This window comes from Coenobita brevimanus, chromosome 97, assembly GCF_032717465.1.
Source record: "Coenobita brevimanus isolate Jiangsu-jjx chromosome 97, ASM3271746v2, whole genome shotgun sequence".
NCBI lineage: Eukaryota > Metazoa > Arthropoda > Malacostraca > Decapoda > Coenobitidae > Coenobita > Coenobita brevimanus.
This window is the reverse complement of record NC_137050.1, coordinates 17381232-17405766: the sequence shown is the minus strand read 5'-3', so window position 1 is coordinate 17405766 and position 24535 is coordinate 17381232. Positions and strand designations below refer to the sequence as shown.

Here is a 24535-nt window from a genome sequence, read left to right as displayed (position 1 = left end):
GTTGGTTGGGTTTATTGCATATATAATGCCACTCATGGATAAGTGACTGGTCACTCACTTAACAGAGGAGGTGGAGGGCCTAAAGCATTTACTTATTCAGAAAAAACTCCAAGATCCAAATATCTGGTTTTCTAAAAACCTCCACTTTCCAAATTCCCTTCCACCGTCCCTCCAGTAAGGAGTCTTATCATCCATCCCTACACAGTGCATTTTTTTTTTTTTTCTTTTTTACATGTGAGAACTGAATATTCAATGCAAACAATGGGTCCTTTACATTATTCACTGATAAAGGCATTGTAGGCTATTTTTTTATATAATTTTCTCATAGTTATCACTATTTCCACATTTCAGAATTTTCTGTTATTATTTCTACATTTCAGAATTTCCTGTTTTCTACAAAGCTTTTCCACTCAACAGGATTTGAGAGCTTGATTTGTAATTTATCACAGAAACAGTGCGAGCGAGAGAGAGAGAGAGAGAGAGAGATGCTTTCATGCAGTGTCATTAAAATAAACAGGCAGCTTCCTTGTCTGGTTAAACAAACATCCCTCTGCTTTCTTCCCATCTCACAAAAGGAGGATGGTGGGCTGCTAGAGAAGGGCAGCTTCAGCCAGTAGTCCACCAGGTTCATGTTCAGATGAGCTCGTGGTCACAGTAACAACAAAGAAGTGCTTTTTCACAAGTAAACAGCGAATCAGATGATCAAACATAATATTGCAGACACTCTTACATCAATTCCTGGGAAGTATACAGTTTATTACTGCCAGTTTTCTCATCTTAGTAAGCAAAAAAAGGTGTCAGTCTGTTGGTATAATGTTGAGTAGAAATAGGGCTCTGATTGGCGTGAAAATTAGCAGTGGTAGAACTGAACATTCCTAGAAAAAGAAAAACTCATCAACAAACAGTGAAAAAAGAATTGAGAAAGATTGTGAAAACAAGGGAAATTTGTGGAACAGGCACATAGAAATGGTTATTTTCAAGCAGTGTGCCATGAAACAGTGCTGGTGTGGTTTATGGTAAGTTGTACCATTGGAGAAATGTTATGTAAGGGAAATGGGACTGGAATTGGTTTTGTGGCTAGAGTAAGAAGTGGTTGGAGGAAGTTCAGGGAGCTTTTGATCTCCCGACACTGAGAGCGCTCTCTTTCCATGCTAAGGGATCTTTGTATGTGGCATGTGTTTGGAGTGTAATGTTGTATGGTAGTGAGACCTAGGTAGTAAAGGAAGAGGATACTTAGAGGCTCAGACATACAGAAATGACAGTGATTCAGTGGATTTGTAGTGAGTCCTTGAATGCAAGGCCTAGATTGCTAGGATTATGACTAAAGAGTTGAGAGGAAAGAGTGGACTTGAGTGTATTGGTGTTGTGATAAGGAGAGGGAGATTGTGGTGATGTTGAGAAGATGGAGGGTGACAATTAGGTGCAGAAGGTGAGAAGTGTGAATGTTGGGGGTAGAGTTGCGAGAGGCAGACCAAAAAAGACGTGGGATGAGGTCACAGAGTATGACGTCTGTGATACAGTACAGAGTAGAGAGGCTGCCAAAGATTGAGCAGTGTGGAGAGCTGCCATTAGGTAACCAAAGCCAAAGCATGCAAGCACATTGGAACCTTCATAAACGATTCAATATATTCTGATACAGTATAGTAGATGTAATAACTATGATACATTTTTAAATCTTTTAATGATAATGATTATTGTATAATTCTGTACAGAGAGGTCCATCATATGTGTGTGCTGTTGGGGTATGGTGCTGATGCCATCTGTCCCTATCTGGTGTTTGAAACCATGGCCACGTTGCGTGCTGAAGGGGTAATAAGCTCTACACAGTCTGACAAGGATATATACAAGGTCAGTTTAAAGCTCTGCACACACTGTCCTCCTCCTCCTCCTCCTCCTCCTCCTCCTCCTCACCGCCACCTGCCTTGTAACTGCCTTTGTGTGTGTGTGTGTGTGTGTGTGTATTTACCTAGTTGTGATCGGAAAAGGAGCTGTGCTTGTATTGTCCTGTCTCCATAACTACTAATGTCCACTTTGGTTTTGAAATTGTGAATGTCCTTGGTATTTATCACCTCATTAAGTTACTCCATGTTTCAGTAGTTCTGTAAGGGAAGCTGTGTTTCATGATGTCTCTCTTGCATGTGGTCTTTTTCAGCTTTTTTCATGGCCCCTCGTTTCTCTTTCGTCCCACAAAAACAGGTTCTCCCTGTCACACTTCTCCATTCCTTTGGATACTCTGTACATTTTAATCAGATCTCCCCTTCTTCTTCTTCTTTTTTCTAGGGTTGGGAGATTTAGCCTAAACAGTCTTTCCCCATACGGGAATTCTCTCAAGCCAGGTACTATCTTCGTTGTTGCACTTTGTATTTTTTCAGTCCTTCTTATATCCTTCTTTTTATGTTGTAACCATACCACTGCTGCATATTCCAGCCTCGGGTGGATCATTGATACAGTCATCTTTTTCATCATCTCTCTGTCCATATAAGTAAACATAACTCTTATGTTACTGAGAAGGTTATATGAGATATCTAGTCAAATAACTATGAATGTGCCAAATATCTAAAATTGAGATTAGGTCACAACACACTCATCTGCCATTTTTCTGTCGAACGGGAACATTTTCACAGCATGTTCATCTTTACATGGTTGAAACTCCTATACAACAAGGTGGATTCTTGTCCCAACACGATGCAGGTTGGTATGTGTGGCCTGTCTCTCTCTCAAGGCAGGTTGCAGTGGAAGAAAGATGAACATTCCAGCGAGCACTCCTCCAGGCCGCCAACGAGCGGTGGGTCTCCTGATGACATCACACTCACTGCCAATCAGTGGCCATGTTTTATGGGTGTGTCAGCTAAGTGTGGCAAGATCCTGCCCTTCCCATTTCTGTTTACATTGTAAACAAGACAGACATGCTTGTGGTTTATTACATTATTTTCACCTCAGATTTACAGTGATTTGCATTGCAAAATGAGTGATTTACATAATGATGGCAACCAGGAGGACCCTGAGCATACACGGAAGTGAAAATGTACTGCATCTTCATGGGAACATGCTGTTGCCAAGCAAACACAAAATGCTGGGGAAGCATACGTGAGTTATAGGATAAAAAAGGAAGTGTCAGCTAAGAAAATCAGTTCTTCCGCTAAGTGTGGCTGCTTCAACAACTTGGGCATTGATGAAGAAACTGATCTATTTACAGCATTTGGGGCATTGAGTGATTATAACAAACAGAACAGTTACATTGCCAGTCATGTGAAAAGTGTTGCTATGAAGCGGCCTCGTGTCAAGGGCCATAAATCACCTTGTCACAAACGAATATTTATCGTGTTGAGTATGCCAGTGTTACTTATGATGTTCGTCGATCATTGTTCCTCAACATTCGTGGTTTAGGTAAGCATAGAGTTCGTTCTGTACTCAACTAAGTAACTGTAATTGGATCAGTGGAAACTGACAAACGAGGCACTGGTTCTACTCTGAAGCAAGTTGGTGATGAACGGAAGGCATTAGACCGACGATATACTAGACTACTGTTAATGCTCACACTCCCCACAGCACTTAAATACTGTACATGGGTTGGTTGTTGTCCTTTTCATTTTTGTGGGTGTTTTGAAATTATGTTTTTATACTCATAAAGGTACTGTGGTATGGGATTAATAACTGAACTTCATTATAACCTGATATATCAGATATTTTGTATTTTAATCTTATGTGTCTTAAAGTGTTTTACCAGCTCTGTTGTTTGAGACATAGTTTATTGAAATTGGGCTCCTGGTTAATGAGTTACAACAAAACAAATTTTTAACACTTTATTTCAAAACATTGATTTGTCATGTTCGTCTTTATTTGACTAAACTCCTCGTATATATCTCTGGTGATCTTGATTGTGTGATTTTCCTGTGAAAGTTTGTCTGAAAACAATACCCTTAAGTCTTTCTCTTCATTAGTTTTACTAAACCATTCATTCCCCATTCTGTATTATCCTGTTTGTCTTTTGTACTCTTTCCAAATTCCAATACTGTACATTTCTTTGCATTAAACTGCATTTCCCACCTTTGACTCCAGTCAGATATCTTATCAAGGTCCATTTGCAGCTGAATACAGTCATCCTTTTTTGTTTACTTTCTTTAATAGCTTAGCATCATCTGCAAATAGACTTATATAACTGTCTATTCCTTCCACCGTATCATTTACATAAACCAGGAACATGACTGGTGCCAAAACTGACCCTTGAGTTATGCCACTCAGATTGCTAGTCCTTTATGACTGTTCTCATCTCCCTGTTGTCCAAAAATTTTTTTCATACATTTAAGTAATGCTACTTTCAGGTCTCCAGTGTGTTCGAGTTTCCAAAACAGTCTCCTGTGTGGTACCATGTCAAATGCTTTCTTTAGGTCCAAAAGACACAATCAATCCATCCAGTCCTCTCTTGTGTACCATCTATCACTCCTGAGTAAAAGCTTAGTAGGTTTGCAGTACCTGATCTTCCTTTTCTGAAGCCAGATTGACGATCTATTAATGTATTAGTTCCTTCCAGGTATTTGATCCATTGGTCTTTCGTTACAATCTCACAAATTTTTGCAACAACACCGTTTAGTGATACCGGCCTATAGTTCAGTGGCTCTTCCTTGTTTCCTCCCTTGTATATGGGGACCACATTTCCTTTTTGTGTGTGTGTGTGTGTGTGTGTGTGTGTGTGTATTTACCTATTTGTTTTACCTATTTGTAGTATACAGGAATTGAGCAATGCTCGTGTTGTCCTGTCTCCATATCCACATTTATCAAGTCTACCTTTACACACATGAATGTTTTTCTCATGCACCACCTCTTTGTCTAAGTCGTTCCAAATATTTAAGAATATACCTAATTGTGATATACACGAAATGTACTATGCTCGTGGGTTTCCATCGCTGTTTCTCAATAAGTCGAATTTAACTTTAAACTCGTTTAAGTTTTTTGACTGGACGATCTCTTTGTCCAGGCTATTCCATAAGTCTATACTTCTGTAAGGAAAGCTATATTTCTTGATATCCTTCAAGCAGCTTGACTTTTTCAATTTCATTCCATGTCCTCTTGTTGCTCTCTTATCCCATACAAACAGATCTTCTTTGTCAATTTTATCTACTCCCACCATGGTCCTGAACACCGCAATCATATCTCCCCTCTTTCTCCTTTCCTCTAACGAAGGCAAATCCAGTTTTTCCAGCCTCTCTCTGTATGACAGGTCTGTCAGACTGGGGACCATCTTGGTTGCTGTTCTTTGTATTCTCTCAATCTTGTTTATATCTTTCTTTTTGTGTGGGCACCACACTACCGCTGCATATTCTAACCTGGGGCGGATCATGGCCACTATCAATTTTTTCATCATTTCCTCATCCATATAATGAAATGCTACTCTTATGTTAGTCAAGAGCTTATAAGTCTCTCCAACTATCTTGTTAATGTGCTTTTCTGGTGACAAACTATCTTGGACCAGCACTCTGAAATCTTTCTCTTCTCTCCTTTTTGTGATTAATTCATTACCCAAAAAATAATTCAGTGATGGTCTCCTGGTACTTTTACCCATTTCCAATATTTTACATTTCTTTACATTAAATTTCATTTCCCACGTCCGGCTCCAATTGTGTATCCTATCCAAATCCTCCTGCAGTATTTTACAATCCTCCTCAACCTCTATCTTCCTCAAGATCTTTACATCATCAGCAAACAGACTCGCATAACTGTTCACTCCATCTACCATATCATTTACGTAAATCAGGAACATTACTGGCGCCAACACTGAGCCTTGAGGGACTCCACTTGTTACTTCCCTCCATCCAGACATCTTTTCCTTTATTACTGTCCTCATTTGTCTGTCTCTCAAAAAGTCTCTCATCCATTCCAGAAGTTTCCCCTTTAGTCCTCCAATATATTCTAGTTTCCACATTAGTCTCTTATGAGGTACCTTGTCAAAGGCCTTCTCTAAGTCTAAGTACACACAATCCACCCAACCATCTCTCTCCTGTACCACATCAATCGCTCTTGAGTAAAAGCTTAACAAGTTTGAAACACATGACCTTCCACTTCTGAATCCAAACTGACATTTAGCCAAAATATTCATCTCTTCCAGATATTTTATCCATCTGTCTTTCAGGATTCTCTCACACAATTTTGCGACCATGCTGGTTAGAGACACTGGTCTATAATTCAGGGGTTCTTCCCTGTTTCCTCCCTTGTAAATTGGTACCACATTTGCCCTCTTCCATTCTTTTGGCACTTTCCCCTCTTCCAGTGAGCATACAATTAAGCTGTGAATTTTATCCGCCAGTTGTTCTCTGCATTCCTTCAGTACCCAATTAGAAATTCCATCAGGTCCTGGGGCTTTCCTTACATCTTGAGTTTCCAGTAATTTATACACTTCCTGCACCTCCACTTTTATATCTTTCATCACCGGAACATTTCTAATCACTCCCTCCCCTTCCACAAGCTCCTTTTCTTTAGTGAAAACTGACTGGAAACGTTTGTTCATTATTTCTGCTTGCATTGCCGCATCCTTAAAGACCTCTCCAACTACTTTCAGCTTTGTGATTCCTTCCTTTTGTTTCAGTTTGCCATTAACAAATCTATAAAACAGTTTGGGTTCATCCTTGCATTTGTCAATTATACCTTTTTCAAAATTCCTTTCTTCTTCCCTACGTATTCTTGTGTATTCGTTTCTTGTTCTTTTATATTCTTCCTTTGTTCTGTCATTACCTCTCTTTCTCCAATTGTTCCACGCCTTATCTCTCTCTTTTTTGGCTATCATACACCTTCTATTAAACCACTCCTTTTTCCTGTTTTCTTTCCCTCTTACTCTTGGTACAAATTTTTCCACTCCCAAATTATAGAGGTCTAGAAAGATATCCCACTTCCTCTGTATCTCTCTTGTTTCTCTGAATTTTCTCCAATCTGCATTTTCAAAAAATTTTCTCAATCCTGTAAAATTTGCTTTGCCAAAGTTGTATCTTCCCAGTCTATGAAGCTCGTCTCTTGGCTCGACGTTTCCTATTAACATCTGGAACTCAATGACCACGTGATCACTTTTTCCCAAAGGACAGAGATATTCCAATGATTCTATTACATCGGGTTCTTTGGTGAACAGTAAATCTAACCTTGCTGGTGTGTCCTCACCTCGAAACCGTGTCTCTTCTTTGACGCACTGCGTCATCACATTATTCATTATTATATTTAATAACATAATGCCCCACGAATCCTCGACGCCTCCCGAGTACCATTCCTCCCAGTTCACCTCTTTACAATTAAAGTCACCCACCAAAATTATGTTATTGCTTTTCTCAATTATTTTTTGCAAATAGCTAGCCATATCTGACAACATCTCATGGTATTCGTCATCCTTCCATGCTCTCGTCTTTGGGGAAACATACACTACCGCCATATCTCTCTTAACATTCTCTCCAGTTTCTAATTTCATATACTGTATATCACTTCAGCCCTGCCTTCTCCCATTTCCACAGTATCTACATTTATGTTGTTCTTCACTGCTATCATCACTCCTCCTCCCTTTTTTTCTTTTCTATCTTTTCTCCACAGTTTGTATTTACCATCTCCCAAATGAACATCAATATCTTCTCTTAATTTGGTCTCTACAAAGCACATGACATCAGGTTCATGTTCTCTCAAGAAATCATTAATTTCGATCCTTGTCGATATGAAACCATCAACATTAGTATATATCACCTTCAAATTATTTTTGACATTATTAATACCCTCTTGTCTCCTACTCTCTGTCCATACCACTTCCTCAACTTCTGATCTTTCACAGCCATCCCCCCTAGTTTCCTTCACTTCTGTTTCCTTAAATACCATTTCCTTACTTTCATATCCAATACTCTCCAAAAAAAAGTATTACGTTCTTCCTCTGTCCTCTTATCATTTTTTCCTTTACTTCTTCCTTTAATGATTTTAAAACTTCTCTTTCTTCTTCATTCAGATCTTTTCTTATTATAATATTTTCCATCCCCGCCTCTTTGCTTAATTTCCAGGTCACTTTAAGTATCTCATTTATTACACTTTCTGATGTAAACTTGACTCTCATTGGTCTTGTTTCCCCTTTCTTATAAGGCCCTATCCTCCTTACTTCCTCAATTTCTTTTACCCACTTGTCTCCTTCGGGGTCAATCTAGCCTAATATTCCTCTCACCATGTTCGTGTCTCTCTCGAGTCTTGCGAACCTAACCTTTTCTTCCTCTTCCCTGTTTCCAAATACTACCACACATCTGTTCCTTTCTACAGTTTCTCTCACTATTTTCTCTTTTTTCTTCAGTATTTTCACTACATTTTCTTCCATTTCTTTCTTGTTCATTTCCCTTTCTTCCTGGATGATCTCTCTTAAGCTGACCACTTCTTTCTGTTCTTCTTCTACGTGTGCCCACTTTGCCTTATGTTCTTCTAATACATTACTCACCTTCTCCGTTTTATTAGTACTCTCTTCAAGTTTCCTCCTCAGTTCAACATTTTCCCTCTTCAAATTCCTAATCTCTTCATTGACTGTTTCGTTGGACTGGATTAGACTCTGTATGGTGGTTTCCGTATTTCCTGACACATCCTTTATCACTAGATTCTCTACTTTTTTTTCGAGTTCACTAATCCTCATAATTAATGTTTTCACCAGGTCCATGACATTAGTATTAGCATCAAATCCTTGAAATTCCATTCCCTCATTGTTTACATTTTCGGCCATGTTTAATGTAAAGTACCTAAACAGCTGTTACCGAATAAGCCACAAACATTCATGTATACTATTGCCAACAAATCTTTACATTTTTGGTAGTCTACTAACTTTCATTATTTTAAATTTAAAGAAAGACCCTAGGAGACAGGACAGACAAAATTCCTGAAACTACTCAAGGTTAGGAGTGATGCCTGGGACGTCCGCTCTCTCCGGCTGTGTGTGTGTGTGTGTGTGTGTGTGTGTGTGTGTGAGATAATGATATCAGTATACTTCCTGCTACTTTCTGCAAGTGTGTGTGTGTGTGTGTATTTACCTAGTTGTATCCGCTTACTCGATGTAGTGCTGTTCTCGGGTGTCTGCCATTTCCTCTCCTCCATCCTTCTTTCCATCTATCCTCTTTCTGTCTTTGTTTCCATCATTCTTTCCTCTTCCTTCTGCCTATGGGTGAATCTACACTGAGTGACAAGCCAAATGGTTTCCTATACACCAGGAAACCATTTACTGTACTGGGTGGTAACCATATAAACAAATTTTGGCACCTGGTGGTTTAGTGGTAATTACGGAGCTTGAATCAGATTGAGCCTTTGTAGGTTTATATCCAAGAGATGGTTGGGGTTTATCACTCACGTATTGCCACTCAGGGATGAGTGAGGCTGGCCACTTTCATCTTAAATGTCAGGACAAACTTGCCTCGCCCTGGACTCCTACACTTCTCATGGGGCAACGTAAGATTGGATGATGAATGAATGAATGAATGTATTTACTGTTGTGATATACAGGAAATAAGTTATGCTCATGGGGTCCCATCACTGTTTCTTAATGTCAAATATTGCTTTGAACTCTAAGTTCTTAAACTGGATGATCTCTTTGTCAAGGCTGTTCCATGGGTCTGTGCGTCTATATGGAAAGCTATATTTGTTGATATCCTTCAAGCAGCTTGGCTTTTTCAGTTTCATTCCATGTCCTCTTGTTACTCTTCTATCCCATAAAAACAGGTCTTCTCTGTCAACTTTATCTACTCCTATCATGGCCCTGAACACTGCAATCATGTCGCCCCTCTCTCTCCTTTCCTCTAAGGAAGGCAGATCCAGCTTTTCCAGCCTCTCTCTGTATGACAGACCTGCCAGGCTAGGGGCCATCTTGGTTGTTGTTCTTTGTATTCTCTCAGTTTTGTTTATATCTTTTTGTGTGGGGACCTCATCACTGCAGCATATTCCAACCTGGGGAAGATCATAGCAACTATCAATTTTTTCATCATCTCCTCATCCATGTAATGAAATGCTACTCTTATGTTAGTCAAGAGTTTGTATGTCTCTTTAACTGTCTTGTTAATGTTTTTCAGGTGACAAACTATCCTGGACCAGCACTCCCAAATCTTTCTCTTCTCTTGCTTTTGTGATTGGTTCATTATCCATCAGATAATTCAGTGATGGCCTCTTGGTACTTTTACCCATTTCCAATATTTTACAATTTTTTGCGTTGAATTTCATTTCCCACATCTGACTCCAACCATGAATCGTATCCAGGTTCTCCTGCAGCATTATATAGTCTTCCTCAACTTCTGCTTTCCTCAAGATGTTTGCATCATCAATAAACAGACTTTCATAACTGTTCACTTGTTCACTCCATCTACCGCATCGTTTACGTAAATCAGGAACATTACTTGCGTTAACACCGAGCCCTGTAGGACTCCACTTGTTACTTCCCTGCGTCCAGACATGCTGTTCTTTATTGCTGTCCTCATTTGTGTGTCTCTCAAAAAGTCTCTCATCCACTCCAGGTGTTTTTCTTTCAGTTCACTTATATGCTCCAATTTCCACATTAGTCACTTGTGGAGTACCTTGTCACAAGGCTTCTCCAAATCTGAATACACACAATCCACCCAACCGTCTCTTAGCTGTAGGATGTCATTCGCTCTTGACTGAAAGCTCAAGTTGGAAACACATGACATTCCACCTCTGAATCCAAACTGACTTTCAGCCAAAATGTTCATCTCCTACAGATATTTTATCCATCTTTTTTATGTGACCAACTCTGGGCATAGGCTTCACAGCCTGCATTCAAGGCCCAGTAGTCCTCCTACGTGCCGCACACCTCTGTCTTTCAGGGATCTCTCACACAAAATTGTGACCTTGCTGGTCAGGGACACTGGTCTATAATTCAGGGGTTCTTCCTTGTTTCCTCCTTAATAAATTGGTAACACACTGGCCCACTTCCATTCCCGAGGCGCATTCCCCTCTTCCAGAGAACACACAATTAAACAGTGAATCTTATCCGCCAGTTGTTCTCTGCATTCCATCAGTACCCAGTTCGAGATTCCATCCGGTCCTGGGGCTCTCCTTACATCTTGAGTTTTCTGTAATTTATGCACTTCCTGCACTTCCACTTTTATATCTTTTATCACTACATTTCTAGTCACTTCCTCCCCCTTCACAAAATCCCTATCATTAGTTAAAACCGATTAGAATCATTTGTTTATTATTGTTCATTATTTCAGCTTGCATTGCTGTATCTTTATAGACCTCTCCATCTACTTTCAGTTTAGTGATTCCTTCTTTTTGTTTCAATTTGCCGTTGACATATCTATAAAACAGTTTGGGTTCTTCATTATTATTGGAATGCAAAACAACCAAACTCACCGGCCTCACGCTTCCAAGTGAGCGGGCTCCTCCTGCACACAGCAAGACCCTTCCGATGACGTCACCACTCGGAACGTAACAAGTGAATGCGCACAAACACACATTAACAGCAATATGCACTAACACTCTCGTCGTCTCTTCTTAATTTGATGAAAGATCCCAAGGACGAAACTGAAAGGATTATTGGCATCCTATACACACTATGTATCCAATACATAGACTTTTGTTTAAGTACCATAAACACCCAGTCTAACCACATACAGATATGTGGTGTCCTTGGAAGTATTATAATCCTTGTAGTCCCGGCTGACTGGTGCACAGAGCCATTCAGTCGAAGCACCTTTCTTGGTGAGACAGTCAGCCAGTTGTTGTGATGTATCCAACCAAGACACTTCATCAATCTCCCCTTGCTCCAGCATGTCTTGTAATACAGCAATATCAATGCGCAATCTTCTGTCTTCTACACTCCTACAGGAGTAAAGGGCGTCCACCAGACTCTTGTTATCGACGAAACACTTGATCTTGAAATCTCCACAGTCAGAAACCTCGCGCAATATGTTGGCGAGATATATAGCAGTTTCAGCACCTTCGAGCAGTGCCAATGTTTTAGCAGATAAAGTAGATTTGATGACCCACCTGACCTTTCTAGTCTGCCAGAATAAGGGACATCTCGCCTCTCTAGCATCTCGTAGGAAGATCACAAAGCCTCCCTGAGACCTATTGTCTACAAGGTTGGCAAACAAGGCATCTGAAAAGCACTCTATATAACATTCATCGAGTGGCCTCATTCTTGGAATGTAAAGCGTCATTTTGTCAGTCTTCACCCATGCGATCGCCTTGTTGAGCCTAAGCAAATCTGCTACGGTAGCTCGGTTGCTAGTCATACTCAGCTCACACACATCAAAGGCAATATCTGGCCGAGTGTGTGTGGCAATCCAGTTGAGCTGCCCAATTAATGCTCGGTACTCAGTTTTCTCAGACAGCTCTCCTGATTGGACTGCTGCACGATGTCTGCTCAGCGTGACTGGTTTCAAAGACGAAGCGTACTGGAACTGGTCAAGTGTTATGCTGCCATCGCTGTTGGAGACGACATTTAGACCAACGTATTTGAAAGCTTTTGATTCCGAACTGCCGATGAGGAATATTTGGCTCAAATGGTTTATCATTTGCTGCTCGAACTCACGTGTACCAGCCCAAAGGAAATCATCGACATAAATGCATATAATGCCTTCGATCTTGCCACTACTACTCCAAGAGAACAGTGCTGAATCCAATGATGATACTTCAGCTCCGAGACTCAACAACTGATCTTTAATGCACAGGTTCCAATGCCTAGCAGCATCACAAAGGCTGTAAACCATTTTCCTTAGTCTCCACAGCATAACGTTTGCATATTCAGGCGGAGGACGTAAATGAACAACTCGCTCAGTGTCGTTACCTTGCAGATAAGCAGCTTTCATGTCCATAGCGTGGCAGTCCCATTGGTTGGTGAAGGCAAAAGAAAATGCCAAATGCACAGCCTCTTTTGAGCATGTAGGAGAGTCTTTCCGGAGATCCGCTGTGTCTTCCTCAAATCCTCTGGTGACTAAACGGGCTTTAACAATCGGCTTCTGGTTTTTCATGTTTTCCGTCACAACCCATCGAACCATTATGGCATCTTGCCCAACATCATCTACTTCCTCATACACGTCATTATTCTGCCAGTTTGTAATTTCTTTTTCCTTGGCGCATAATACGTCCTCAGATTTGAAAAGAACAAGCATCTCTGCTTCATCATCAACTACTTCCCATGTGCTAAATCATTTTGCAGATCACCCAATCAATACTGCCATCAGAGTCCCTCTTCAAATTGTAGCAGTGTTTGTACTTTCCAGTTGCTTTACTCGGCCGACTCACAATCCTTCCAGTCACCCACTCTCCAGTTTCTGAATGTAATCCCTTTATACGTTGACCAACAGAAACCTTGGGAGGCTCCTTAACCGGAAGAGAACCTGTGGGAGGCTGATAATCCAGAATTGCACCATTTTCTGACTCATTATCCGGTGGATAGTCATTCAGTACTTGCAAAGAATCGTCATTAGGCTTCTCTTGGACTACACTGTTCTTCTCATAACTACTGACGCCATCTCCAACTGTAGTATTTCGTTCTGGAGCACGTGCTGGACGACACACGTGCACTCGCAGATAGACACCGCCGTGTCTCGCCAGAATTTGTTTTCCATCTCTGCCTATTACGATTCCAGGACCATGCCATTCATGACTGTCATTTCTTTTGTTGAAGACCTCATCTCCATTTTGGATGTCATTTAAGTCACTCAATCGTATGTTTTGCCACAGAGCCCTAGCCAAATGTTCACCTGATTCAGAGTTTATAAACTCTTGTCTTGCTAAATGAAGAGTGTTCAAATTGTCCCTCACAATTTTTTATGGTGATGTAGGTCCAAGGCTGGAGGATCATTTGCATACACATTAGGCAGGCCAGGGTTTTGACCAAAAACAAGTTGGTTAGGAGAAAAACCAGCATAATTGGTGAGAGCATTTCTTGCCGATACTGCCTAAGCCAAGGCCACATCCAAGTCACACTGGCTATCAGCCATTATCTTCCTAACAATGTCACCTATGACTGCATTTTGACGCTCACATACTTAGTTGCTCCATGGACTCTCTGCAGACATTGTCATGATCTTGATATTAAAGGCCTCTCCCAATGCTCTCATCTCAGCATTGTTGAATTCACACCCATTATCTGTAAGAATTTTTCCAGGTGCGCCAAACAGAACATTCCAGCTCCGACTCCTTTGATAATTGTGGTCGCACATTTATCCGCAATTACTATTTGTCGCCAAATCAACAAGGACTAAGAAATAATGCCTTCCCCAAGCTTTCAAATTCATAGCTATGGCTTCGTTAAACTTAGATGCCTTGGGCAAACTGACTGCGGGTCGGGGCTTAGCTCTCTTGTATCTACAACAGACTGTACATGCATCAGATACATCCTTGATAGCTTGCTCCAGTTCTGAACTTTTAATTCCAGCATCTGTAATAAGTGTGATTAGTTTAGCCAACGTTGGGTGTCCAAATTGCCTGTGAAGCTTTGAATCCGTTTTGTCTGCCTCACCCCCAAGAGATGCCAGTGTGATCGTTTCACAAAACTCTTGGCCTAGTCACAAAGAAATTGGAAGCAAATAATGGCCTGAAGATGAGGACCTCAAATTAATGATAGTTCCACAAATTTTGACCTGGTCACTCTCAAAATTAATCACCATTTTTGCTTTTTCATGGAACATTTGTTCAGCAGCAAGGGAATATTGCAGCTCACCACATCAGTCACAATGGTTGCACGTATATTTCCAATGTAGCAGGGCAGAGTAACACATTTGAGGGAAGAAACTGTGATACCATCAGCGAAAGCAAACGTTGCGGATGACTTTTCTTCTATTATAGCTTCACGTTCATAATCACTGAGCTCACTTAGATAGCAATTGATCCAGTCAACCCTACATACAGTTGTAGAACACCCTGTGTCTAGAACAGCACATCCCTTAGATTCTTCTCCTAGCATCTGTAATTTACCTCTACTAGCGGTATCATCCGCATAGCCCATAAATAATGACAGATGCACTGTTTCATAATTTTCTTCTCCATCCATCCATCCATCCATCATCCAATCCTACATTGCCCCACGAGGAGCACAGGAGCCCGGGGCTAGGCAGTTGGTCCCAGCATTTAAGATGAGAGTGACCAGCCTCACCCATCCCTGAGTGGCATTACATGAGCAATCAACCTCAACCACCCCTTGGATATAAACCTTCACCGGCTCAATCCAATTGGAGCGCAATAATTACCCACTAAAACACCAGGCGCCAAAATTTGGTTATACGGTTACCACCTAGCGTAGTAAATGGTTTCCTGGTGCACAGGAAACCATTTGGCTTGTCACTCAGTGTAGAGTCACCCACAGGCTGAAGGAAGTGGAAAGAATGAAGGAAAGAAAGACAGAAGAGGGAGTGTAAAGTCACCCATAGGCAGAAGAACAAGGAAAGAATGAAGGAAAGAAAGACAGAAGAGAATGGAAGGAAAGAAGGATGAAGACTGCCTTTATTTTCGTATGCATCTGGACAGTCACTTGCCCAATGAAATCGAGAATCACATACTGAACACCTCGACACCTTACCATCAGGCCCGAGCGGGTTCTGTCTCCTGCCAGTGGATGAGCGTTGGGAAATTCTAGCAGACACAGTTGAACAGCCATCACCACGACCTCGATCACGTACTGCACCACCCTGAAAACGTGTCCTTCCTTGTCAAGTACCCCTAACGTAAAACCTTTCCTCATCCCCGACTTCATCACTCCAAAAAACTGGTTCACTCTTCACCTTACTGGCAGACACCGATGCATCGTTTTGCCCGCAAATTTCCCCAGTGAAAATACGATTCAGGGCAGATTTCATATTTTCGTAAGTTACCTCAGTTATCGCAGACATCACTAATTGTTGCTCACTATCTGAAAGTTTGCATGAAGCATAAAAACCATCACAGAATTCGGTAGTTGCATGTCCTGCTTCGTAAATTTAGAATAAACATGTTCGAATTCTGCCATGAACTTATGAATGTTCATATAACCAGGTCTTCTGAAGTTGTACAATTCATGAAAAGCTGCAAACTGCCGACGTCCTTTGTCCGTGAGAAATAAACTGTCTAATTTGTTCAACAAGGTCTGAACACCATTATTTTGTTTCAGTTCAGCAGCGTCAGTTTCTGAAGATGCCTCCCTCGCTCATCCTGACAATGAAAGGTGAATGGCTAGAGCTTGCTTCTTTTTCGGTAAGTCCGTCGGTTCGCACCAAATGTCGATGTCCTTCCAACTCTCATAGGCAGAATCATTTTCAAGTTTTGGAGGCCACATAGTTGATTATGACGCCAGTATGCTTGAACTACGCTCTGCTACCATCTTGAAATGCAAAACAACCGAACTCACCGGCCTCACACTTCCAAATGAGCAGGCTCCACCTGCACACAGCAAGACCCTTCCGATGACGTCACCACTCGGAACGTAACAAGTGCATGCGCACACACACACTAACAGCAATATGCACTAACATTTACATTTATCAATTATACCTTTTTCAAAGTTCCTTTCATCTTCCCTATGTATTCTTATGTATTGATTTCTAGTTATTCTATATTCTTCCTTTGTTCTGTTATTACCTCCCTTTCTCCAGTTGTTCCATGCAATCTCCCTCTCTTTTTTTGCTCATACATCTTCTGTTAAACCAATCCTTTTTCTTGTTTTCTTTCATTTTTCTTGGCACATATTTTTCCACTCAAATTATAGAGGTCTAGAAAGACATCCCACTTCCTTTGAATCTCTCTTGTTTCTCTGAATTTTCTCCAATCTGCATTTTAGAAAAATCTTGTAAAACTTGCTTTCTCAAAGTTGTATCTTCCCCGCCTATAAAGCTTGTCTCCTGTTACCATGTTCCCTTTTATCATCTGGAACTCAGTGACCACATGATCACTTATTCCTATAGGACAGAGATATTTCAAAGATTCAGTTACATCAAGTTCCTTTGTTAGCAGTAAATCTAGTCATGCTGGTGTGTCATCACCTCTGAATCATGTCTCTTCTTTGACCCACTGGGTCATTACATTATTCATTGCTATATTTAAAAGTATAGTGCTCCATGAATCTTCACTGCCTCTTGAGTTCCATTCCTCCCAGTTCACCCCTTTACAATTAAAATCACCCATTGGAATTATGTTGTTGCTTTTCTCAGTCACTTTTTGTAGATAACTAACCATGTCTGACAACATCTCCTGGTATTCATCATCATTCCATGGCCTTGTCGTAGGAGGAACATATACTACTGTCAAGTCTTTCTTACCCTTCTCTCCAGTTTCTAATTTCATATTTATCACTTCAGCCTTACCCTATCCCAGTTCCACGTTATCCTCATTGACGTGTGTGTGTGTGTGTGTGTGTGTGTGTGTGTGTGTGTGTGTTGTGTGTGTGTGTTCTTACCTAATTGTTCTTACCTAATTGTATCTTTACAGGAATGAGTCAAGCTCGTACTGTCCCGTGTCTTAAACCATATTTATCGTACATATCCTTAAATTTGTGAATTGTTTTGGCACACACTATTTCATTCGGTAGTGCATTCCATTGATCAATTGCTGTGTTTGGGAAACTGAATTTCCTTACGTCTTTATCACCTCTCTTCTCATGCAGTTTTTTGCAGTGTCCTCTTGCTGATGCTTCTCCATATGTTAAGTAATCATTTATGTCTTTTTTTCTCCTTCCCTGATATGCACTTATACCTCTTTTCCTTCTCTCCTGTAGAGTTGGTAGATTCAGTTTATTTAGTCTTTCTTCGTAGCTTAGGTCCCTTAAGCCTGGTATCCATCTTGTAGCGGCCCTTTGAACTTTTTCAATCTTGTCTATGTGTTTTTTGAGATGAGGACTCCAGACTACTGATGCATATTCCAGGGTTGGTCTAATGAATGCTGTTATTATCCTTCTTAGCATGTCTTCATTTATGTATGTGAATGCTATTCTCATATTTGCAAGCAGTGTATACATGTTCCGTACCTTCTCGCTGATGTGGTCAGCTGGAGATAGTCTGTTTTTGATAATCACACCTAGGTCCTTCTCTCTTTCTGATGTGTATAGGTTTTTATTTCCTAACTTATAATCCCAGTCAGGTCTTTTTCCACTGTTACCAATCTTGATTACATTACACTTGTCCATATTGAATTCCATTTGCCATGTATTACTCCATTCATGAAGTTTATTTAATTCTTCTTGTAGCTCTTTACAAGAGTCTGTGTTAGTAATTCTCCTTAGTATTTTTGCATCATCTGCAAACATATTCAGATAGCTCTCATTTCCAGTGTTACTGTCTATATCATTTATATACACTAAAAACATGATTGGTGCCAGCACTGAGCCCTGTGGTTGCCTCAAATTCCTCCTTGATGGTACAGTTTCCATAAAAGTCTTTGGTGTGGTACTTTGTCAAAAGCTTTCTTGAAATCTAAATAGATTCTGTCCACCCATCCTTCTCTTTCCTGTATTGTGTTTGTTAGTCTGTCATAGTAGCTCAACAGATTAGTAACACATGATTTTCCTTTTCTGAAACCAAACTGTCTTTCTGTCATCATACTGTGTTCTTCTAGATGATTTACCCAAGCTTTTCTTATAAGCTTTTCTAATACCTTGCTTACAACACTGGTCAGTGATACTGGTTGGTAGTTGAGTGGATTTTGTCTATTTCCTTTCTTGAATAAGGGGACAATATTTGCTTTCTTCCAAATATCAGGTAGTTTACCTTGACTCAAGGATTTCTTGAAAATTAAAAATAATGGTTTACTTAACTCCTTTGCACATTTTTGTAGTCTATCTATCTATCTATAGCCCGACGCCCTAATCCCGCAAAGGGTGGCCGCAGACAAAACGCCTCCAAGTCACTCTGTCACCCACCATTTGACTACCCTCCCCCCAACTCACCCCCCCCTCCCTCATATACCTCTCAACTCCATCCCTCCACCTCATCCTCGGTCTACCCCTCCTTCTCCCTCCCTCCACCTCACCTACATACACCCTCTTAGTCAGTCTTTCATTCTCCATTCTCTCCACATGTCCAAACCACCTCAGTGTATTTCTCCTAATCTTCTCAACCACATCCACATCTACCCCACAACGTTCCTTCACTTCTTCATTCGTCAACCTGTCCCTCCACATCACTCCACATGCTCCTCTCAAGTAACTCATTTCCACTGCTCTCACTCTTGACTTGTTCCCCTCTTGCAAGGTCCACGCCTCGCTTCCATACGTCAGGGTAGGGATCACAATACCATCATGCAGTGACTTCTTAACTTCCATACTCACCTCCCTATTTCTCATCACTGCTTTCAGTGTGCCAACAACCTTCCTTCCCCTCTGTACCCTTTCACGTACTTCATCCCCCAAAGTTCCATCCTTACTCATCACACTACCTAAGTACTTGAATGCACTCACATTCTCCATATCCTCACCATCCAACCTCACTGCACACTCTGTGACTTCATTCCTCTCAAACACCATAACTTTACTTTTGTTTACATTAACTTTCAGCTTCCTCCTCCTACACACTGTCCCAAATTCATTCACCAAACCTTGCAACTCCCATTCATCTTCACTCATTCATTTTCGTAGTACCCAACATAAAATTTCATCAGGACCACTTGCTTTTCCTCTGTCTAATTTACTTAACTCCTCCTGTATTACTTTTTCTGCTATTTGTATATCTGGTAGTATGTGTGGACATGCATGTTCCACATAGTCCCTCTCAAAATTTTTTTCTTCTGTAAAAACTAACTGGAAATTCTTATTTAGTGCTTCACAAATATCTTTCTCTTGCGTATAAGTGATTCCCTCATCCGTAATGGGTTGTATTATATCTCTTACTTTGGTTTTGCTTCTGATGTAGCTGTAAAACAGCTTTGGTTGATTACTACTTTTATTTATTATATCCTCCTCAAACTGTTTTTGGGCTTCCCTCCTTATTCTTGTATAATCGTTTCTTGCCTGTTTGTAATTATTATGCGCCCTTTCACTATTGTGTCTTCTGTATCTATTCCACAACAAATCTCTTCTTTCTTTTGATTTTTTACATTCTGTATTGAACCATTTCTGTATTTTCTTATCTGCTTCTTTGTGCTGTGGGATGTACTTCTGGACTCCTATTTCATAAAATTCACAGAATTTTTTATATACAGCATTTAAATCTTGTCCTCTAAGCTCATTTTCCCAATCAACTTCTAAGAAATACTTCTTTAGGTCTTGATGATTTCCCGTTTTATAGTTTAGGCTCTTTTTGTAACTTTCATTGCTGTTAACTATGTCATATGCTATCCTGAAGTTGTAATTTAGTACTGCATGATTGCTTTTGCCGAGTGGAGGGTGATATATTAAACTGTCAATATCATTTTCTTGCCTAGTAAATATTAGATCTAGCACTGAAGGTACATCGAGTCCTCTTTTTCTGGTGGTTTCCCTCACATGTTGCGTTAGGAAAAACTCTTGCACGAGATCCGGGAGCTTTTGGTCCCAACAGCTTCCTTGGCTAATTATATCTAGAGTATTCCAATTTATATTTGTATTAAAATCTCCAGTTAGTATAATTCTTTCCGATTTCTCTTCCATTTTATGTAGTAATGATCTTAAACTCTGAATTGTACTCTCTGCCAGGTCCACATATTCGTCTCTTTCCCATGTGTTTGATCTGGGTGGCATGTACAAATTGGCTACAATTACTTTCCCTTCAGATGTGTTGATCTCTACTGCAATCAGTTCTACTTGTGATGGTATATCTAGTTTTATTTCATTGACTTTTAGATTTTTCTTGGTTAAGCCCTTGGCCACCCTGTCTGGGATACATGGCGTCTGGCAATGAATGAATGAATGAATGAATGAATATTATAATTCCTCCTCCTTTTTTTAAATTTCTGTCTCTTCTCCATGTATTGTATTCTTCTAAGTTTAGTATGTCATTGGATATCCTTGGTGTTAATTTTGTTTCAGTTAGGCATATTATGTGTGTGTGTGTGTGTGTGTGTGTTTGTGTGTTTGTGTGTGTGTGTTTACCTATTTGTAGTACTGTATACAGGAATTGAGCGATGCTCGTGTTGTCCTGTCTCCATATCCACGTTTATCTAGTTTACTTTTACACACATGAATGTTTTTCTCCTGCACCACCTTTTTGTCTAAGTCATTGCAAATACTTATGTATTTACCCAATATACCTAATTGAGATACACACGAGATATGCTATGCTCGTGGGTTCTCATCGCTGTTTCTCAGTAAGTCAAATTTAGCTTTAAACTCGTTTAAGTTTTAGACTGGATGATCTCTTTGTCCAGGCTATTCCATAAGTCTATACTTCTGTAAGGAAAGCTATATTTCTTGATATCCTTCAAGCAACTTGACTTTTTCAATTTCATTCCGTGTCCTCTTGTTGCTCTCTTATCCCATAAAAACAGATCTTCTCGGTCAATTTTATCTTCTCCCACCATGGTCCTGAACACTGCAATCATGTCTCCCCTCTTTCTCCTTTCCTCTAAGGAAGGCAAATCCAGCTTTTCCAGCCTCTCTCTGTATGACAGATCTGCCAGACTGGGGACCATTTTGGTTGCTGTTCTTTGTATTCTCTCAATCTTGTTTATATCTTTCTTTTTGTGTGGGGACCACACTACCGCTGCATATTCTAACGTGGGGAAGATCATGGCCACTATCAATTTTTTCATCATCTCCTCATCCATATAATGAAATGCTACTCTTATGTTAGTCAGGAGTTTATAAGTCTCTCTAACTATCTTATTAATGTGCTTTTCAGGTGACAAGCTATCTTGGACCGGCACTCCTAAGTCTTTCTCTTCTCTCATTTTAGTGATTAAGTCGTTACCCAACAAATAATTCATTGATGGCCTCCTGGTACTTTTACCCATTTCCAATATTTTACATTTCATTACATTAAATTTCATTTCCCACTTCCGGCTCCAATCATGTATCCTATCCAGATCCTCCTGCAGCATTTTACAATCCTCCTCAACCTTTACCTTCCTCAAGATCTTTACATCATCAGCAAACAGACTTGCATAACTGTTCACTCTATCTACCATATCATTTACGTAAATCAGGAACATTACTGGCGCCAACACCAAGCCTTGGGGGACTCCATTTGTTGCTTCCCTCCATCCTGACATCCTATCCTTTATTACTGTCCTCATTTGTCTGTCTCTCAAAGAGTCTCTCATCCATTCCAGGAGTTTCCCCTTCAGTCCTCCTATATATTCTAGTTTCCACATTAGTCTCTTATGAGGTACCTTGTCAAAGGCCTTCTCTAAGTCTAAGTACACACAATCCACCCAACCATCTCTCTCCTGTACCACGTCAATTGCTCTTGAGTAAAAGCTTAACAAGTTAGAAACACATGGCCTTCCACTTCTGAATCCAAACTGACATTCGGCCAAAATATTCATCTCTTCTAGATATTTTATCCGTCTGTCTTTCAGGATTCTCTCGCACAATTTTGCGACCATGCTGGTTAAAGACACTGTTCTATAATTCAGGGGTTCTTCCCTGTTTCCTCCCTTATAGATTGGTACCACATTTGCCCTCTTCCATTCTTGTGGCACTTTCCCCTCTTCCAGAGAACACATGATTAAACTGTGAATTTTATCTGCCAGTTGTTCTCTGCATTCCTTCAGTACCCAATTAGAAATTCCATCAGGCCCTGGGGCTTTCCTTACATCTTGAGTTTCCAATAATTTGTACACTTCCTGTACCTCCACTTTTATATCTTTTATCACCGGTACATTTCTAATCACTCCCTCCCCTTCCACAAACTCTTTTTCATTAGTGAAAACTGATTGGAAACATTTGTTCATTATTTCTGCTTGCATTGCTGCATCTTTATAGACCTCTTCTTCTACTTTCAATTTAGTGATTCTTTCCCTTTGTTTCAATTTGCCATTAACAAATCTATAAAACAGTTTGGGTTCATCCTTGCATTTGTCTATTATACCTTTTTCAAAATTACTTTCTTCTTCTCTGCGTATTCTTGTGTAATCATATCTAGTTCTTTTATATTCTTCCTTTGTTCTGGTGTTGCCCCTCTTTCTCCAGTTGTTCCATGCCTTATCTTTTTCTTATTTTGCTGTCATACACCTTCTATTAAACCACTCCTTTTTCCTGTTTTCTTTCCCTCTTACTCTTGGTACAAATTTTTCCACTCCCAAATTGTAGAGGTTTTGAAAGATATCCCACTTCCTCTGTATCTCTCTTGTTTCTCTGAATTTTCTCCAATCCACATTTTCAAAAAAGTTTCTCTGTCCTGTGAAATTAGCTTTCCCAAAGTTGTATCTTCCCTGTCTATGAAGGTCATCTCTTGGCTTGACGTTCCCTATTATCATCTGCAACTCAATGACCACATGATCACTTTTTCCTATAGGACAGAAATATTTCAGTGATTCTATTACATCGGGTTCTTTGGTAAACAGTAAATCTAACCTTGCTGGTGTGTCCTCACCTCGGAACCGTGTCTCTTCTCTGACCCATTGCGTCATCACATTATTCATTCTATCTATCTATCTATAGCCCGACGCCCTAATCCCGCAAAGGGTGGCCGCAGACAAAACTCCTCCAAGTCACTCTGTCACCCACCATTTGACTCCCCTCCCCCCAACTCACCCCCCCCTCCCTCATACACCTCTCAGCTCCATCCCTCCACCTCATCCTCGGTCTACCCCTCCCTCTCCCTCCCTCCACTTCACCTACATACACCCTCTTAGTCAGTCTTTCATTCTCCATCCTCTCCACATGTCCAAACCACCTCAGTGTATTTCTCCTAATCTTTTCAACCACATCCACATCTACCCCACAACGTTCCTTCACTTCTTCATTCGTCAACCTGTCCCTCCACGTCACTCCACCTGCTCCTCTCAAGTAACTCATTTCCACTGCTCTCACTCTTGACTTGTTCCCTTCTTGCAAGGTCCACGCCTCGCTTCCATACGTCAGGGTAGGGATCACAATACCATCATGCAGTGACTTCTTAACTTCCACACTCACCTCCCTATTTCTCATCACTGCTTTCAGTGTACCAACAACCTTCCTTCCCTGCTGTACCCTTTCATTTACTTCATCCCCCAAAGTTCCATCCTTACTCATCACACTACCCAAGTACTTGAATGCACTCACATTCTCCATATCCTCACCATTATTCATAATTATATTTAATAATATAGTGCCCCACGAATCCTCGCTGCCTCCTGAGTCCCATTCCTCCCAGTTCACCTCTTTACAGTTAAAGTCACCCACCAAAATTATATTATTGCTTTTCTCAGTTATTTTTTGTAAATAGCTAGCCAGATCTGACAACATCTCATGGTATTCGTCATCATTCCATGCTCTCGTCTTAGGGGGAACATACACTACCGCCATATCTCCCTTGACTTTCTCTCCAGTTTTTAATTTCATATATATCACTTCAGCCCTGCCTTCTCCCATTTCCACAGTATCTACATTTATGTTGTTCACTGCTATCATCACTCCTCCTCCCGTTTTTTCTTTTCGGTCTCTTCTCCACAGATTGTATTTACCATCTCCCAAATAACATCAGTATCCTCTCTTAATTTGGTCTCTACAAAGCAC

At 40.5% G+C, this 24535-nt stretch overlaps 1 protein-coding gene across 1 annotated transcript in view; it reads left to right on the top strand.

Moving 5' to 3' along the window:
- LOC145413616 (uncharacterized) overlaps positions 1-24535 on the top strand; it is a 569601-nt gene that overhangs the window by 291808 nt on the left and 253258 nt on the right. Inside the window, exon 16 of the mRNA XM_080283270.1 lies at positions 1713-1848. Coding sequence (XP_080139396.1) covers positions 1713-1848 — 136 coding nt within the window. The remainder of the gene's footprint in view (positions 1-1712; positions 1849-24535) is intronic.